This window comes from Diaphorina citri, unplaced genomic scaffold, assembly GCF_000475195.1.
Source record: "Diaphorina citri unplaced genomic scaffold, Diaci psyllid genome assembly version 1.1 scaffold437, whole genome shotgun sequence".
NCBI lineage: Eukaryota > Metazoa > Arthropoda > Insecta > Hemiptera > Psyllidae > Diaphorina > Diaphorina citri.
In genome coordinates, this window is record NW_007377872.1 from 148,519 (window position 1) to 167,111 (window position 18,593).

The 18,593-nt window shown below is 37.9% G+C and overlaps 2 protein-coding genes across 2 annotated transcripts; one reads left to right on the forward strand and one right to left on the reverse strand.

Annotated features, from left to right (window-relative positions):
• Nucleotides 1-256: 256 nt before the first annotated feature.
• Nucleotides 257-4,091, reverse strand: LOC113467242. The gene is made up of 4 exons (XM_026823324.1): nt 4,075-4,091; nt 3,396-3,735; nt 2,661-3,007; nt 257-267 (listed from the first exon to the last, which is right to left on the reverse strand). The coding sequence occupies exons 2-4, from the start codon at nt 3,719-3,721 to the stop codon at nt 257-259; spliced, it is 684 nt and encodes a 227-aa protein (XP_026679125.1). The 5' UTR covers nt 3,722-3,735; nt 4,075-4,091.
• Nucleotides 4,092-15,963: 11,872 nt separating this feature from the next.
• LOC103508820 (putative defense protein Hdd11) lies at nt 15,964-18,151 on the forward strand. Its single transcript, XM_008473396.2, has 3 exons — nt 15,964-16,308; nt 16,945-17,036; nt 17,371-18,151. The coding sequence occupies exons 1-3, from the start codon at nt 15,976-15,978 to the stop codon at nt 17,438-17,440; spliced, it is 495 nt and encodes a 164-aa protein (XP_008471618.1). The 5' UTR covers nt 15,964-15,975; the 3' UTR covers nt 17,441-18,151.
• The last annotated feature ends 442 nt before the right edge of the window (nt 18,152-18,593 follow it).

Sequence of the window (18,593 nt, forward strand, 5' to 3'; positions counted from 1 at the left end):
GTCTATTGGAAACAGAAATTTGGACTTTTGAAACGAAATTCCTGTGTCTGGAGTCCAGTATGTAGGACTATTGTACCCACTTTATATTATATTGTGGCATTTTATTCTTGTTTTTCCAGGTACAACCCCGATCCTTTTTCAAAATAATCTCAAATTTGTTATTTATTCGTATTTTTCAGGTACAAACCCGAAGTGCTGACGAGCCGATGACAACGTTCGTGTTGTGTAATGAGTGTGGTAATAGATGGAAATTCTGTTAGAACGTTCCTGGAACACCCTGTATATTGAGATGGAAATTAAGAACGTTCCTGGCCACGCTGGATATTGAGTAAGACCTGTGTAAAATCGGGCTACTACTACTGAATATTCCCACTTGTCGTCATCCGAATTTTTCCGAATGTGTAAGTAGGCAATGTAATTTAAATGAGAGTGTTCCCACTACATACGACACGATTTTTTTTTCCGAACGACCAGTGAGAACTGGCCTTAAGACCTGGGTGAATTGGTTTCATTACTGAACATGTCCTGAAAAGTAGTATTTGAGGGCTAGTTTTCCTATGTTTTAATTGTAGGGAAACTAGCCCTCAAGTGAAGAATAATCCTTAAGGGTTTTTTTTTTTAGTTTACATCACTGTATAACTGCCTAAGTTTTTAGTGTGGTACTACTAGCGTTCATTTGGCTCTAAACTAGCCTCCTTAGATTATTAACCTCACCCAGCCAGAATGGGGCTGGGAAAAGCCAGGGGCAACCATCAGGATACCAACCCCATGTAACGTTATTTAACTTCAGTGGTCTATTGGAAACAGAAATTCCAAGGGAAAAATTACAATGTGGCAAAAAAGTTAAATATTGATGCACAAAATATTTCAACTGGGTATGTATCTTTTGACAAATTTTGCTGACCATTTTAGTAAGTGAACCATAATGGCCCACAAAGGGGTTTTTTTTTTTTTTTTTAGTTTACATCACTGTATATCTGCCTAAGTTTTTAGTGTGGTACTACTACCGTTCATTTGGCTATAAACTAGCCTCCTTAGATTATTAACCTCACCCAGCCTGAATGGGGCTGGGAAAAGCCAGGGGCAACCATCAGGATACCAACCCCATGTAACGTTATTTAACTTACGTGGTCTATTGGAAACAGAAATTCCAAGGGAAAAATTACAATGTGGCAAAAAAGTTAAATATTGATGCACAAAATATTTCAACTGGGTATGTATCTTTTGACAAATTTTGCTGACCATTTTAGTAAGTGAACCATAATGGCCCACACTTGCCTAAATAAAGTGTGTCTGTTTTAAAACCCGTAGGTCTTGAATTATGAGTTTTCCTCGTTTTTTGTAAATATTTAATTTTTTTCAGTGTTAGGTAAAATTCTACTCCACATGAGATCTTAGCCTAAAAAATAGTAATTTTCTTCTACCTACTTAACATTTTTGGCAAGCTCTTGTTCAGGATAAGAAAATAAAAAAGGCTCTAATGAAATTAAAACGAATATTTCTATATTGCAGAAAAGTTGTAGTTTTGTATGTACGTTCTAATGTGGTTTAAGAAAATTTAACTGCATTTATGTAGGTTTTCATGAGATGAGGCCATTGAAAAGCCAAGCGCACAGGTTAGGATATTTATTTTATCAAATCTGATCACACGGTCTGATGAAATAAACTGTGGTATGTGGAAATAATCAGAAAAGTTGACTATAGTTTTGTGTATGTACGTTCTAAAGTGGTTTAAGAAAAATTAACTGCATTTATGTAGGTTTTCATGAGATGAAGCCATTGAAAAGCCAAGCGCACAGGTTAGGATACTTATTTTATCAAATCTGATCACACGGTCTGATGAAATAAACTGAGGTATGTGGAAATAATGTGACATTTTGATCTCTCAGACAGTCTGACAATCAAAATTTCGTTCGATATCTGATGGAAAAATTCTGAAATGTTAGAAAACCTGATGGTTTGTGGCATAGATTTAGTTATTTTCGTCCAGTAGGGTACTTACCATTTCAATTTTATTATTTTAGGCTTTTTTTATTGACAAAAGACGTTGACCATTAGGAAAATAGCCTACTTAATGGTCAATGTTCCGACATTTGTAAACAATTATCAATTATAGACAAAAGTTGTTTACATGTTACAGACAGAAGACGAATTTGACCCTTGGACTTAATTTTCATTCATTGCAGACATCTGCATTGATATTTTTTGTATGTGGAATTTTTTCTGAAAGTTGTAAAATATTCTAAATGCAAGCATAATTGTGTGTAGGTTTAAGGTCCGGGGCCTCAAAGTAAGATTAAACTCTGTTTAAGTTTTAATCTCGGTTTAAGCAATTTGATTAGATTTTTAGCCCGTCCTTCCTTTATTATTACGATAGTAGATATTTTTTGTATGTGGAATTTTTTCTGAAAGTTGTAAAATATTCTAAATGCAAGCATAATTGTGTGTAGGTTTAAGGTCCGGGGCCGCAAAGTAAGTTTAAACTCTGTTTAAGTTTTAATCTCGGTTTAAGCAATTGGATTAGATTTTTAGCCCGTCCTTCCTTTATCATTACGATAGTAAAGCCAATAAATGGATGGGTGACTTAAAGCTTGTTGTATAATTGATTTTATACAAATCGTTCAAGAGTACAGTGTAGTGTGCTTGTGTTGAATTATTACTGTCATTTGTTCTGCTGCTGCTACTACTGATTGTATCACATGAATAATGCAAACATACGGTGTAATGTGTTTGTGTTGATCTATTGCTCTTGTCACTGATCGCTTCACATAACTCATCCAAGTTTATGGTCAAGGGACCACACCTGGTTTTGATGATTTTATACAAATCGTTCAAGAGTACAGTGTAGTGTGCTTGTGTTGAATTATTACTGTCATTTGTTCTGCTGCTACTGATTGTATCACATGAATAATGCAAACACACGGTGTTATGTGTTTGTGTTGATCTATTGCTCTTGTCACTGATTGCTTCACATAACTCATCCAAGTTTATGGTCAAGGGACCACACCTGGTTTTGGTGATTTTATACAAATCGTTCAAGAGTACAGTGTAGTGTGCTTGTGTTGAATTATTACTGTCATTTGTTCTGCTGCTACTGATTGTATCCCATGAATAATGCAAACATACGGTGTAATGTGTTTGTGTTGATCTATTGCTCTTGTCACTGATTGCTTCACACAACTCATCCAAGTTTATGGTCAAGGGACCACACCTGGTTTTGGAACGTGGACATTTATCACATTTGGTTCTAGAACCTGCTCGACTATCACTTTTCTGGTTTTGGAACGTGTACATTTATCACTTTTGGTTCTAGAACCTGCTCGACTATCACTTTTGGTTTTAGAACCTGGTTTGTGTTGCACAACTCATCCAAGTTTATGGTCAAGGGACCACACCTGGTTTTGGAACGTGGACATTTATCACATTTGGTTCTAGAACCTGCTCGACATCTATCACTTTTGATTCTAGAACCTGCTTGACTATCACTTTTGGTTCTAGAACCTGGTTTGTGGCACCTTTTCCTCGGCATCGTGTACAATGCAGGTGCTCCAGAATCTCCCTTGTAGCTTTGACTGGCTCTGTTGTACGTACAGATGTGATGTGTAGCGGTTATATTGATGTGTTCATTCTGGCAGGTTGTGATGTCCTGCGTGTAGGTGGTGTATTTACGGAGCCGAATGCTACGATCATTGTGTTTGTTAACCACGCCCCAGCCGTACATCTCCAACGGAGTGTCTGCAAACGAGAGAAAGAATAGGATACAAATTAGAAAAGTAAAAATATTACTTCTAAAGACGACCTGATTGGGTTAATAGACGAATATCATAAATTTTGCCAAATTTTATCGAAAACGAAGTAGTCTTTCGTTCGGGAGTTATTGGAAAACAATTTAAGGTTTAGGAGGACCAGTTTGCCCCAAATGAGTATTTTTACAAATTTAATCAAAATCGGGCACGCTTTTTGAGAGTTATAGTGAAACAGACAAACTAAAGGAACAAGAGTTCAGTTAGAACTTGGAATTCACTTCGTCTGCTCAATAACTAGGTGAGCTCAAGATCAATCATCAATCTTTACCTTCTTGAAAAGGAAAATTCGGCGCCGTTTGTACCTACCTAATAATTGTAATTTGATCTGTGACTTGGTTCTTTCTAATCTGAGAAGTCGGATCTTTCCGTGCGTCTGCCTTGTAAGTGCTAGGCCGCGGGTTCGATTCCCGGCCGGGGCGGATTTTATCCTGAGGGGATAATGTTCGTTCTCGGAACGGCTGGCTTTTTCCTATCCCGTCTTCCATCTCTCTTCGATTTCAGGACGATAAGACCTTAGCAGTTACAGTTCCCTCTGTCAAACCTCTTGAAAAATAAGATCATTTTTTTTATCGATATGCTCTATTTTCTATACCTGTTTGTTAGCTTCTTGAGTAGATATTCATTCGAGGCACCTAACTTTACTTATCCCCGTAGAAACGACTCAAGTATACAAGAAAAATTCCTTTTACTGTAATGTGAACGGGCTGAAAGTTTGAGATCTATACCTACCTATGCGATACAATTTATTGTATTTACAATTTAGATCTGCCTATGCAAAATACTTATGTATGGTAGAAACAAGTTTGACCCGAGGGTAACTAATTTAACAGTCTCATTTTGACGTAAGCACCTATTATCGCCCACATGAGAAAAACACGGAAGACGCAAAACAACTTTACCAGTAATCCGTAACAAAATAATAACTCGTATTTTTCATCCGACTATATCATTAAATGTCAATGATTTTTCTTCTTCTGCTTGTTCTCCTCTCTGTTGGTCTTTTTCTTCTCCTCTTTCCTCTTCCTCTTCTTTGTCTTATTCTTCTCCTTCTTCTTCTTCTTCTTCTTCTTCTTCTTCTTCCTCTTCTTTGTCTTATTCTTCTCCTCCTTCTTCTTCTTCTTCTTCTTCTTCTTCTTCTTCTTCTTCTTCTTCTTCTTCTCCTCCTTCTCCTTCTTCCTCTTCTTTGTCTTATTCTTCTCCTCCTCCTTCTTCTTCTTCTTCTCCTCCTTCTTCCTCTTCTTTGTCTTATTCTTCTCCTTCTTCTTTTTGTTGTTGTTGGTTTTCTTCTTCTTCTTCTCCTCCTTCTCCTTCTTCCTCTTCTTTGTCTTATTCTTCTCCTCCTCCTTCTTCTTCTTCTTCTCCTCCTTCTTCCTCTTCTTTGTCTTATTCTTCTCCTTCTTCTTCTTCTTCTTTTTCAAGAATGGAACCGAGAATTTTCAATTAGTTGTCAATGTCGTATGTATTACGTTCTCTTTTCATTCGTCTAGTAACTCTAGTAAGTATTGTATGGATCGATATTTTTGTTTTTCATTTGTTTGGACCGAGCCAGTTTCCTGATCGTTTTCTGCGTCTCCTTTTGCAAGGCTGCCAAGTCTTTGTACAACTGTTTCCTCAATTTCAGCCTCTCCACAAGATCCTTGTGCGATTCTTGTTGGTACGGAGTGTTCGCTTCTGTTTTATTGAAAGGATTGTTGTTCTTGACATGTTTCAAAACCTCGTCATCATCCAGATGGTATCTGTCCATTAGATATTTGAACTTGGCATCCAGTATGAGTTTTTCCGTGTTGAGATGCATTAACTCGCTTGAGTAGAACGTCTGATTCATGATGTCATTTTCACGTAGGATACATTGGGTTTGGTGGTTGATTTTGTTCTCAATTATGCGAGAGATTGAACATCTGAGTAGAAATGCTATGATCAAGGTTATACAGATGTTGATGACAACTGTACAGATGAAGTGGTACACATTGTTGTTGTAGTAAAAATTGTTGACGTCATTCATAAGAATGTACTTCTTGTCCTTCTTCGTCCTTTCTGACCGCTTCTTACTCCTGGATCGGTTCCGAGTCTGACGGTTTTTCTTTCCTGAAAGATGTTCAGTTTTGGTTTTATGGATTGTGCTTTTGCATGTGTCAATGAAGTCGTGTTTGTCTACCTACATTTCCAAGGGACAGTTGACATCGAGACCCCGATTCTGACGGGAATCGAACCCGGAAACCCCAGGGTGTAAGTCTAGTATACGCGCTGAGTGACGGAGGTTTCGCTGTGTTCAAGTTTTTCCTCTATCTACTCTAAATATTACTTCGTTTTCATGTAGTCTGCAGTCATTTCGCTTTGTTAGGTACCTATGTACTGTAGAAGTTTTCCTTTTGTAAGTGTAAGCACTTACATATACAGATGTATATATGTCTACTTTACTAATACTAACCAATAAGGAGTTTTCCTAAGGTTTTCATGTTGGTTGGCCAAGCAAGATTTGAAACCGTCGAGGACACGATAGAAAATATGCAAAGTGTAATGGAAGAGAACTGTCCAACCTAGGGGCCTACCTGGTCCACAACCATTTGGACCGCAAATGAAATAGACTGAACTTGACTGAAGATGCCTCAACGAGTCAACGCGAAGTATAAATTTCTATGTATACCTACCACTAGTCTACGTATAGTTAGTTTGGACTGCTTGTAGGGTAGCGGGTAGCCAACCTATCTTGTGTGTAATGTGTAAGCGCTATGTCGCTGGTTCGATTTCCGGAACGGATTTTATCCCAAACAGATGAGGTCCGTTCTCGGAACGGCCGGCTTTCTCCTATCCTATCCTCTCTTCGCTTTCGGGACGATAAGACCTTGGCAGTTGCCTATCAAACCTCTTGCACCCAATAAAGTATGCACTGAAGCAGGAGGAACTATCCGTAATTCTACTGACACCTAGTGCAGGGTGTCGAATAAGTAGTGGTTTAGGTACATGCTATATGCCAATCAAAATTCTAGGATGCAGTACGATCTATACTCATTAAGTCATTACAATCTAATTATTTATGCTAGTATTGATATTTCAAGTGATCAGTTGATTATGATTACTGATCAATAAATGATTACTTATTGATTACTGATCAATAACCCTCCGGTTAATCACTTTGATGTGGAGGTTAACAATTTATTGCTCCAATAATACAGGGTCCATCTTGTGTGAGAGACATTACGCGACTCAATATCAAGTGGACCTCACAGGTAACCTACCTAATATCGTGTGTGCTCATCAGGTCCACCAGTCAAGTCTACCTAATATCGTGTATGCTCATCAAGTATAGGGTAGACCCGACAGGTGGAACTTCAGCCGTACCTGTCAGGTCTAAATGATAGTGTGCGCGTTGTAGATCTGGTAATTTGTCTGTTAGATTGTTATGTTTATGCAAATTGTCCGTTAGATGTCTACTGTTATTGCTTGTTTCAAATAGATTGTCCGTTGTGCTGTGATGTTCTAATATTTCTGGTAGATTGTCCGTTAGAGTTTTATGTTCAAGTAAACTGTCTGTTAGATTTCCACTATCACTTGTTTCAAATAAATTGTCAGTTTCACTCTGATTTCTGTTTCCTTTGTACAATTTGTCCATTTGGTTTCTATTTTTGACTAATTTAGATAACTTGTCCGATTGACTTTTTCCATCGCCTGGAATATCGTTGATATCTTGATGACTACCATTGATATCTTGAGCTCTGTTATGGAATATGCTAAAACCTATCAGAACATGGACTATCAATGATTTCCACATGTTCAAACTATTGAAGGTATGGCGAAAAACCCTTCGAGGTGATATAACCAGCAGGTATCCCACGTACGATAAACTTCATTTATTTATTTTATTACCTGCTTATTTGTCCAACACTAGTTCACTACTTCACTTTGAAGATTGTTTTATAACACCTCGAAGAAAAAAAGTAAGATTTCTTTCAATGAAACTGTACTGCACTCTACGTAACAACTGAAATCTTGATTTCTTAGATCATGAGGACTTGAAAAATAAGAAAGTGTACCAAATAACAATGGTCCATTTCTTTGTCCTCTAAATCCACTAGGAATCCGATCTTTATGGTCTAAATCTAAATCTACTAGAAATATGTTTATTCAACTCTAGGTACTGTTAATCGTTAATCCGTACCAATGTTTAAGCTCATGTAGACGTATGTACCTACCTAAATGTTCAAGATCCGTGACATGGTTCTTTCTAATCTGAGAAGTCGGATCTTTCCGTGCGTCTGTCTTGTAAGTGCTAGGCCGCGGTTTCGATTCCCGCCCGGGGCGGATTTTATCCTGAAGCGATAATGTTCGTTCTCGGAACGGCTGGCTTTTTCCTATCCCGTCTTCCAACTCTCTTCGATTTCAGGACGATAAGACACCACTACGCTTGGGGGCTAAAAAAAAAAAAAAAAAAAAAACTTATGTATGGTAGAAACAAGTTTGACCCGAGGGTAACTATTTTAACAGTCTCATTTTGACGTAAGCACCTATCGCCCACACGAGAAAAACACGGAAGACGCAAAACAACTTTACCAGTAATCCGTAACAAAATAATAACTCGTATTTTTCATCCGACTAAATAAATCATTAAACGTCAATGATTTTTCTTCTGCTTGTTCTCCTCTCTGTTGGTCTTTTTCTTCTCCTCCTTCCTCTTCTTTGTCTTATTCTTCTCCTTCTTCTTCTTCCTCTTCTTCTTCCTCTTTCTTCTCTTGCTCCTCTTCTCTTTCCTCTCTCTCTCTCTCTCTCTCTCTTCTTTTTCGCCTTCTTTTTCTTCACCAAAAAAAAGTCTTTGCCTATAGTCAAGGAGAGGAGGACTCTTCTTTTTTTTTTCTGTCTTCTTCCACTTATTCTTCTTCTTCTTCTTCTCCTCCTTCTTTTCTTCATCAAAAGTTAATGTTCTTTGCCTATATTAGTACAGTCGTGTTATGTATAGAAGTGACCTTGCTTGGTATGTTCAGGGTCATCCACTCTACCGGTCCCAAGCATCACGTGATCATTTCATTATTTTTATTTAATTATTATATTATCTACCTACATATGACTACAGATAACCCGTTTGACTGCAAGAAAAAGTTGGAAAAGTTCCTTCTACCTGTATTCCTACATTTACCTACAATTTTACATTAGGTAGGTATAGGTCTGTACTTCTGTAGGTAGGTACATATCTAATTAGGTAATGAATTTTTCTTTCAAGTATGTTTTTATTAAAAACCTTAGACTAATTATCTGTAAATACCTCTCCTTATTTCTATCCAATAAGGTAGTTATTAGAAGTTTTCCTTTTGTAAGTGTAAGCACTTACATATACAGATGTATATATGTCTACTTTACTAATACTAACCAATAAGGAGTTTTCCTAAGGTTTTCATGTTGGTTGGCAAAGCAACATTTGAAACTGTCGAGGACACGATAGAAAATATGCAAAGTGTGATGGAAGAGAACTGTCCAACCTAGGGGCCTAACTGGTCCACAACCATTTGGACCGCAAATGAAATAGACTGAACTTGACTGAAGATGCCTCAACGCGAAGTATAAATTTCTATGTATACCTACCACCAGTTTACGTAGGTATAGTTAGTTTGGACTGCTTGTAGGGTAGCCAACCTATCTTGTGTGTATGTGTAAGCGCTATGTCGCTGGTTCGATTTCCGGAACGGATTTTATCCCAAACAGATGAGGTTCGTTCTCGGAACGGCCGGCTTTCTCCTATCCTATCCTCTCTTCGCTTTCGGGACGATAAGACCTTTGCAGTTGCCTATCAAACCTCTTGCACCCAATAAAGGTAGGTATGCAGTATGCACTGAAGCAGGAGGAACTATACGTAATTCTACTGACACCTAGTGCAGGGTGTCGAATAAGTAGTGGTTTAGGTACATGCGACATGCCAATCAAAATTCTAGGATGCAGTACGATCTATACTCATTAAGTCATTACAATCTAATTATTTATGCTAGTATTGATATTCCAAGTGATCAGTTGATTATGATTACTGATCAATAACCCTCCGGTAAATCACTTTGATGTGGAGGTTAACAATTTATTGCTCCAATAATACAGGGTTAATCAGTTAATCTTGTGAGAGACATTACGCATGTTTTCCATATTTTCATGGCGGTAGTGGTGGGAAAAATGGAAATGAAACATAGCCTGTGGCATTGTACCATTTCTCTATTTTCCAAATTCGTACAAGCTTAACCCATCTTTTGGGGCTGTTTACCAACACATCTCAGCCTCAGAATGGGCTTTTTGTGTGCGGAGTAAAGCTGCAAAGCCCCATTCCCCATCAGTACCACCTCAAAATGACGAAAAGAAAAAACGACTATTCTGGAACGTAAATCTACTGTGTGTACTATGTAGTAGTTCAGTGAAACACAGACTCGATTTCTTCGTTCGTTAACATGCGCTTCAACCACCCTGTAATGTAGAATTACGTAGTGGTAACTTGTAATTGGTATCGTCCCAATAAAATAAATTAATAAAAAAAAAATACTAATAGTAATTACATTTTTTATATCAATAATTATTCAATAATAATTTTTAAATAACTTTAATCCATAGTTACTCCTACTTACTACATGATGGCAATATCTTAACAGTTAGCTACAAGTAGATAGATTTTTACTTCTGTGGCCGAGTGGTCAAGAGCACTGACTCTCAACTCGCAGGTGCTGGGTTCAAAACTCGGCCAGGGCGGAAAATTTTCCGTTCTGAATTGATTGGCGAGGGAATTTGCATTACTGTTTGTTTCCAACGGATTGTTGTTGTCTATTTGAGGTGGAACTTTATCGCTTTCTGTTCTGTGCAATTGACTATAACTTGGAGATATAATAATGATCCTTGATTTCTCATGGCTACCCTGTTGATTTATGATGTTGTTTTCGTTCTCATACTTTTTGGATTCATTGTCTGAACTATTGCTTTCGCCCATGTAACTCCCAGCATATTCAGTAGTTATCATAGCATCAGATACACTTTCCATACGGGTAGCCAACCTATCTTGTGTGTAATGTGTAAGCGCTATGTCGCTGGTTCGATTTCCGGAACGGATTTTATCCCAAACAGATGAGGTCCGTTCTCGGAACGGCCGGCTTTCTCCTATCCTATCCTCTCTTCGCTTTCGGGACGATAAGACCTTGGCAGTTGCCTATCAAACCTCTTGCACCCAATAAAGGTAGGTACGCAGTATGGACTGAAGCAGGAGGAACTATACGTAATTCTACTGACACCTAGTGCAGGGTGTCGAATAAGTAGTGGTTTAGGTACATGCGACATGCCAATCAAAATTCTAGGATGCAGTACGATCTATACTCATTAAGTCATTACAATCTAATTATTTATGCTAGTATTGATATTCCAAGTGATCAGTTGATTATGATTACTGATCAATAACCCTCCGGTAAATCACTTTGATGTGGAGGTTAACAATTTATTGCTCCAATAATACAGGGTTAATCAGTTAATCTTGTGAGAGACATTACGCATGTTTTCCATATTTTCATGGCGGTAGTGGTGGGAAAAATGGAAATGAAACATAGCCTGTGGCATTGTACCATTTCTCTATTTTCCAAATTCGCCGGTAGTGGTGGGGAAAATGGAAATGAAACACAGCCTGTGGCATTGTACCATTTCTCTATTTTCCAAATTCGTACAAGCTTAACCCATTTTTTGGGGCTGTTTACCAACACATCTCAGCCTCAGAATGGGCTTTTTGTGTGCGGAGGAAAGCTGCAAAGCCCCATTCCCCATCAGTACCACCTCAAAATGACGGTAGTGGTGGGGAAAATGGAAATGAAACACAGCCTGTGGCATTGTACCATTTCTCTATTTTCCAAATTCGTACAAGCTTAACCCATCTTTTGGGGCTGTTTACCAACACATCTCAGCCTCAGAATGGGCTTTTTGTGTGCGGAGTAAAGCTGCAAAGCCCCATTCCCCATCAGTACCACCTCAAAATGACGAAAAGAAAAAACGACTATTCTGGAACGTAAATCTACTGTGTGTACTATGTAGTAGTTCAGTGAAACACAGACTCGATTTCTTCGTTCCTTCGTTGCGCTTCAACCACCCTGTAATGTAGAATTACGTAGTGGTAAATTGTAATTGGTATCGTCCCAATAAAATAAATTATATAAAAAAAATACTAATACTAATTAGATTTTTTATATCAATAATAATTTAAATAACTTCAATCCATAGTTACTCGTACTACGTGATGGCAATATCTTAACAGTTAGCTACAAGTAGATAGATTTTTTACTTCTGTGGCCGAGTGGTCAAGAGAACTGACTCTCAACTCGGAGGTGCTGGGTTCGGATCCCGGCCAGGGCAGAAAAATTTCCGTTCTTGGATAGGCATGGATGTAAAAGAATGTGGCTTGAAGTATTTTTTTAAAGAGGTGCCGAGGTACAGTTTTTAGAAAATGCTCTAAAAAAAGAAGATATTTTTTTACATGCCTTTTTAGACAGTTACTTACCTATCTAAGATTCCCTACCTAAATGATTGTTAATAAGGATAATAACTTTGTTACCTATGCGAATTATGAATTCTTACATATTTTAAGATCAAAATCATATGCCATTCATAAATATTTTATTTACTCAGGAGCTACCTACCTATAGAATAATTTTATGGATCGTTACCCCTTTATTTATACATTTTGAGATTCTATCATAATTTTAATATTTACACAGTACCATTTATAATACCTAGGTAGATATGTTATTGAAACCCTTCTTGCCTTGCAAAAAGTTATCAGAGGAAATTGGTTGTTGGTTCACAAAATCAGATAAATACGTAAATAGGTAATAATATTATAGGTAGGTACCGGATGAATCTTGTTACAAAATATTATAAGATAGTTAGTAGTTTAGTACCTACATAATTATGAAGTATCTTCATAGATAGATTAAATATCCACTTGGGTATATTTACCTACTAGGTATCTATTGTACTTTATAATTTTTTTATCAAACAAAATATCTATAGGTAGGTATACTCGTATGTATTATGTAGGTACAGAGAAGTTCAGAATACGGCACTTATTTTTCCAAAATTTGGCACTAAAAAACATGGCAATATGGCACTTATTTTGGGAAAATATGGCATTTATTTGTTCAAAACATGGCACAATAAGATTTTTTTTTTTTTTTTTTCAAGAATCAGAGGCAACTATTTTACATTTTTCCTCGGAACGTCAAATGAAAATTGATGTTTCAACATTTAAAAATAATTTTTGGTTGTTTTGACTTCAGATTTGGATTTTCGAGGACTTTTTACATAGGAATCGACCTCTCATGCTAAATGTCTTCCCAACTGCATAAGCACTATTTAAGTACGGTTCTTTTTTAGTTACTTTTTTTTTCTTTGTTCTTAAAGTTTTACATTTTACCCAAAAATGCTTAAAATATGGCAAAATAAGCAAAAAAGTAAGTCTTTTTAGGCTTTTTATGGCATTTTTCCAAATTTTGCTAAAATATGGCAAAATAGTATGGCGCCATAGCAGTATGGCATTTGAACTTCCTTGATTATGTATCATTCTATTGACCTTATGTTATGATGACCTCTTGAAGAAGTGGATAGGTAAGTATCTAAACTGAACCGGTGGTCTGGTCTGTGTCGTAGCATGCCGATCCCGTAGTATGTCCCTCATCAGACGGGCGAGAAGAGACACAATACTTTCCATTTAGGCGCTGGGTCAAAAGAAAAAGAAAAATTCCGTTGGTCCTCATTTTTCCTGCTCTATGACTTTGAAACATCACCCAAGTAAGCGCAACTGTCCTATTTAAGAATAAGGGAAGGAAGTAAACTACTACGGGGACAAAGGGCTTCCTGAGTCCTATTCGAGATTATAAATAAGTAGGGATAAGTACCTATACCTATTGCTGTTGGTTGACGACTTCTCTCTTCACTCTCTGAATAAGGCCTGTCACATATTGGAAGCGTCCAAGTATAGCGCAGAGTTGAGCGATACCTCATGAAAACCCAAACCTATGAATATGATAGAGAATTATTAGAAATCTCCCAAACTGGATTCGCTCGACTTAGGTCTGCTAAAATGTGGGAGGTCTGCATCATTTTCATAGGTTTTGTGTTTTCAGGCGGTATCGCGCGACTCCGCGCTACTAAAAGTCACAGGCCGAACGTTGTCAAACGGTACCACGTTTTGCTCACCGATTAAGATCGAAGTGCTCGTTGATAAACAGGCCACCCTGTATGTACAGCTCATTATTCCACCCTACTACCAAACCGATTTCCAAAGACAAGATAATTATCCGATCTCGTGACTACTACTACTAACTATTTTACTACACGATTTGAAGATTGAACTTGTGGTCTAACAGATTTGTTTCACGGAAACGTTGGCAGATATTTACTACCGGGTAGGCGGGGTTTAGGTAGGAAATGTATCGAGGTACCTAACCAGTTGGCTCTGATCCTAATAATGGTACCTAATGCCTGGAAAACGACTTACTGCTACGGTGGTAGGGGGTACTTTTTCACTTGAGCAAGATTTTTTTTTTCTCTTTTTTTAGAGATGTTAATGATGTGATAGAGGACTTTAAACAGGGAGTATACCGCCAGTCTGAATTTCCCTTGCTAAAGAAAATAGCAAAGGTTAAGCGCGAAGGGCATCCACTCGTGAAATTTGTAGCCAAAAACCAAATGTCAGCCCAAAACAATCACCCTAGTTAGGGCTGATTGAGAGGCTGATAAAAAACGCCGACCCCGTCTTTACGGGAAAAGGCGAAGAAAAAGAAGAATGATGTGACAGAGGAAACTCTAACAGAGGTCTTAGTGTGTTTGCCAGTATAGTTAGCTTGGATGGTAGCGCGTCTACCTTGCAAGCGCTAGGTCGCGGGTTCGATCCCGCCCGGGGTGGATTTTATCCTGAACGGATAATGATCGTTCTCGGAACGGCTGGCTTTCTCCTATCCTGTCTTCCTTCTCTCTCCCATTTCAGGACGATAAGACCTTGGCAGTTACAATTCCCTCTGTCAAACCTCTTTAAAAAAATCACACTAGGTATTATACAAACCTATAGACCAGAACCTCTCAATAGTGTGTGTAGGTCAGATGAACTTCACTCTAGTGTCCTAGTAGTTACTCCTGTAGTGTCCACTATAATATTAACCCTCATTTACATACACGACAAGATGAATGTACCTTAATTGTATCTTGTAGGTACCTTGAGAAGTTGTGAGAAGATAATGAATATTATTACTTTATTGGTACCTTCTTTTATGTACCTATACCTACCCACAAATGTACCAAATGATAAGTAGGTACATACATAGAAATATATTATGTAGAAACCTGATGCGTAGTCATGTAGGTACTACACATTAGGTTTCTACTTTCTAGATGTTATTGAATTGCAAATTGGAAAGTCCTAAAGGCTAAAGAAATATTAAAATTTACTAAAATGTTTTAATATTGTTTACTTTGTCCCAGCACTGCCAGCAGTGCACTTGCTAAGACATTAGAATCGAGATTACTGTTGTGACGTCAAAATTTTACAAAAAAAAATGAATTACCTACTAAGAGGCAAACGGTACGTAATTTTAGTCTAACTATCATGCGACAGAGTCAAGCACTCACTAACTTGAAGGTACTGGGGACTAGGGCGTTCTAGGTATTACAGGGTTGCCGGTACAGCAAAATCAAATTTTCGTGGGGTCACCATGACCCCACATCACCAATTAAGGGTTAAAGCTCAGAAACTCAGCCCAGCCCAGGTACTTGTATGTTCTTAACTCGGTATCTCAACGCTCGCACTAGGTACCCGAAAGGGTTAACTCGTTAGCATAAACTTGCAATGAACGCGGTTCACTACAATGTAACCTTTGAATCATGATACCTCATGGCGACAAAAAGGTTAAATGTCTTTGGCTCGGGTATATGAACCAAGTGGCTACCCCTGACCAAGTTATGAGCAGCTCATCATAAAGAAAGTAAAAATACACACACATAGGTAAGTCTAGTTGAGGTAATAATTTCTTAAAATCGTCCGTAAATCACCCAAGTATCATGAAAAAAGCGGTACGCGGCTCATGCCCAGTTGGAAACTTCTGGTACCAACAAGGTATTCAAGTTATGAACCTAATGATGTATTTCTAAAACATTCTCTCCCCAGCTTCACACAACCACCACAATGAACCAATTCCTCCTCCTCTGTGTATCCGCGGTGGCTATCAGCTCCGTGCATGCCTTCAGTTCCGGCGCCCCTGAGGGCGTCTGCGCCGACATGACCCCCAAACACCCCCAGACGGTGCCCCAAGACTCCGAATCCCCCTACAAGATCGTCCTCAAGAAGAAATCCGTCGCCCCAGGGGGTTCCATCAGTGTGGTGATCTCATCCCCACCTGGACTGAGCTTCAAGGGATTCTTCGTCCAAGCCAGAGTGGGAGATAAGCCAGTTGGTCAGTTCACCAAGAGTCCGTCCTCTAAGTTCTACAAGGTTATCAACTGTCTGGGAGGCTCTCAAGTAAGTGGAATATTTTCGTATTTTGGGCATCCGGCCAAGATTGGGGGTTTGATGTTGTGCACATTGCACAGTTAGTTTTATTTCCAGGCGCTCATACAAATTGATTCTTTTAGGAAGCTACTAACTAAGCAGGCAACTATAACCGTTTGAGCTGAGCCAAATTCAAATTAATTTATTATTATTAGGGAGCTACCTAGTCACTTAAGTTGAGTAACGTTGCGCGTATTTTGGGCATCCGGCCAAGATTGGGGGTTTGATGTTGTGCACATTGCACAGTTAGTTTTATTTCCAGGCGCTCATACAAATTGATTATTTTAGAAAGAAGCTATTTTAGGAAGCTACTGACTAAGCAGGCAACTATAACCGTTTGGGCTGAGCCAAATTCAAATTAATTTATTATTACTTAGGGAGCTACCTAGTCACTTAAGTTGAGTAACGCTGCACGTGGTTGGTATCCAGATGGATGACCATGTGGACAATCACATGCTTCTGGCTTTTATTTATTAGATACCTATTTATCTAGAATAATCTAGATTATGCAAAATTTAATTAATTTTTTTTTTAATGCACTTTTTTCTCTTTTAGATAGTATCTATTAATTAAAGTGCTAACGCTAAAAAAATATTTTATTTTCAGAACGCCGCTACCCACATTGATGCTAAGGCCAAGTCCAGAGTAACTCTTACCTGGGTAGCACCTGAGGATCTAAACGAATCCGTCAACTTTGTGTAAGTACCTTATCGCCCCGAAAGCGAAGAGAGAAGGAAGACAGGATAGGAGAAACCAAGCTGTTCCGAGAGCGAACCTTATTTTTTTTTTTAGTGTTAGCGAACGAACATAAAAAAAACCGCCGCGGGCGGGAATCGAACCCGCGTAGCGCTTAAGCTGTGTTCACACATAGTTGACGACCATTGACACAGCTTAACATAGCAGACGCGCTGGTACGCTACCCTCCCTCCAAGCTAACTAGGCTGTCTGGATTACTCCGCCCCGGGCGGGAATCGAACCCGCGGCCTAGCGCTTTTTTATAATGGTAAATTTATTTTTTCATTATTATTACAGGGCTACCGTAGCCAAGGACGGTGGTGAATACTGGGTGGGCCAACAATCTGAACCAGTGACTGTCGCCTAAGTGAGTCATCCTGTAATTACTTCCCCTCCAACATCATTTTTCATCCAATCACAACATTCGCTCATTGAGATTTGAGAATCTTGGGTATTTGAGAAAAAGAAGAAAATGAGAAGCCCAAGAGAAAGTGTTGTTGATTGATTCAATATCACGTCACGTGAGCTCACGTGATGTTATATAGTAGTGTGTTTCTACCTTTATTGGCATTGAAAATGTCCGGGACTACACCTTAATCCAATTGAATTACCTCCGAGTTCAACCTCAAAGTGTTGTCTGGGCCATAGGAGAATTAGAAAGCTTGGAAATCCCCATTTTGGTAGTTTGGCGTCTCCACTGAAAAGTTAAATAAAATGGTACCTTGGGTACTAAAGGCGTATAAGAACAGAGAACACTGGTTTGAAAAAATTAAATATAGAAATACATATGGGTTGTATTTTTGTAAGAAACTTGAACTTGAGATAAATAAATTAGGGAACATCATTAATTCATTATAATCTAGAGATAAATTTACCATGTACATTGTACACTAATGAAAGTGAAGACCGTATAGAAAAGTGTTTTTCTCCGTTAAAAAATGACTGTGATTTGAGAAAATCGAAAGTACTTGCACCTTTCCATCGTATTATAAGAAAAATTGATAATGTAAAAACATACAATATGTTTATCTGTAAAAAATAAATCAAATCAATATGATTTGCAAAAACATATCAAAAATTTGTCTTTTTGTTGTTTTACAAAAATCTTTTTGCCCATTAGTTTTTCTACCAGATCAAGAAATCTCAATTTGTTCTGAGTCCATTCTCTACTTAACTGTTCTTTTTGTTGTTCTATAGAATTAACTACAATATTATTAATGCTTCCTTTAGCAAGTAAGTGTTCTTTTGCATTTTTTCTCGACATGCTTTCAGTTTCAGTAGTAATATTCAAGTTGCCAATTTCTACTCCTAGTTCATCATTATTTGTTACTTTCTCTAAGTTTTTTTCTTTAGCATTTCTCATACTACTTGTTGATACTTCACTGTCTATCTCAGGGCTTGCATTATGTCTGCCATGATTGACTAGCTCCATAATAATAATAATAATAATAATAATAATAATAATAATAATAATAATAATAATAATAATAATAATAATAATAATAATAATAAATAGAAAG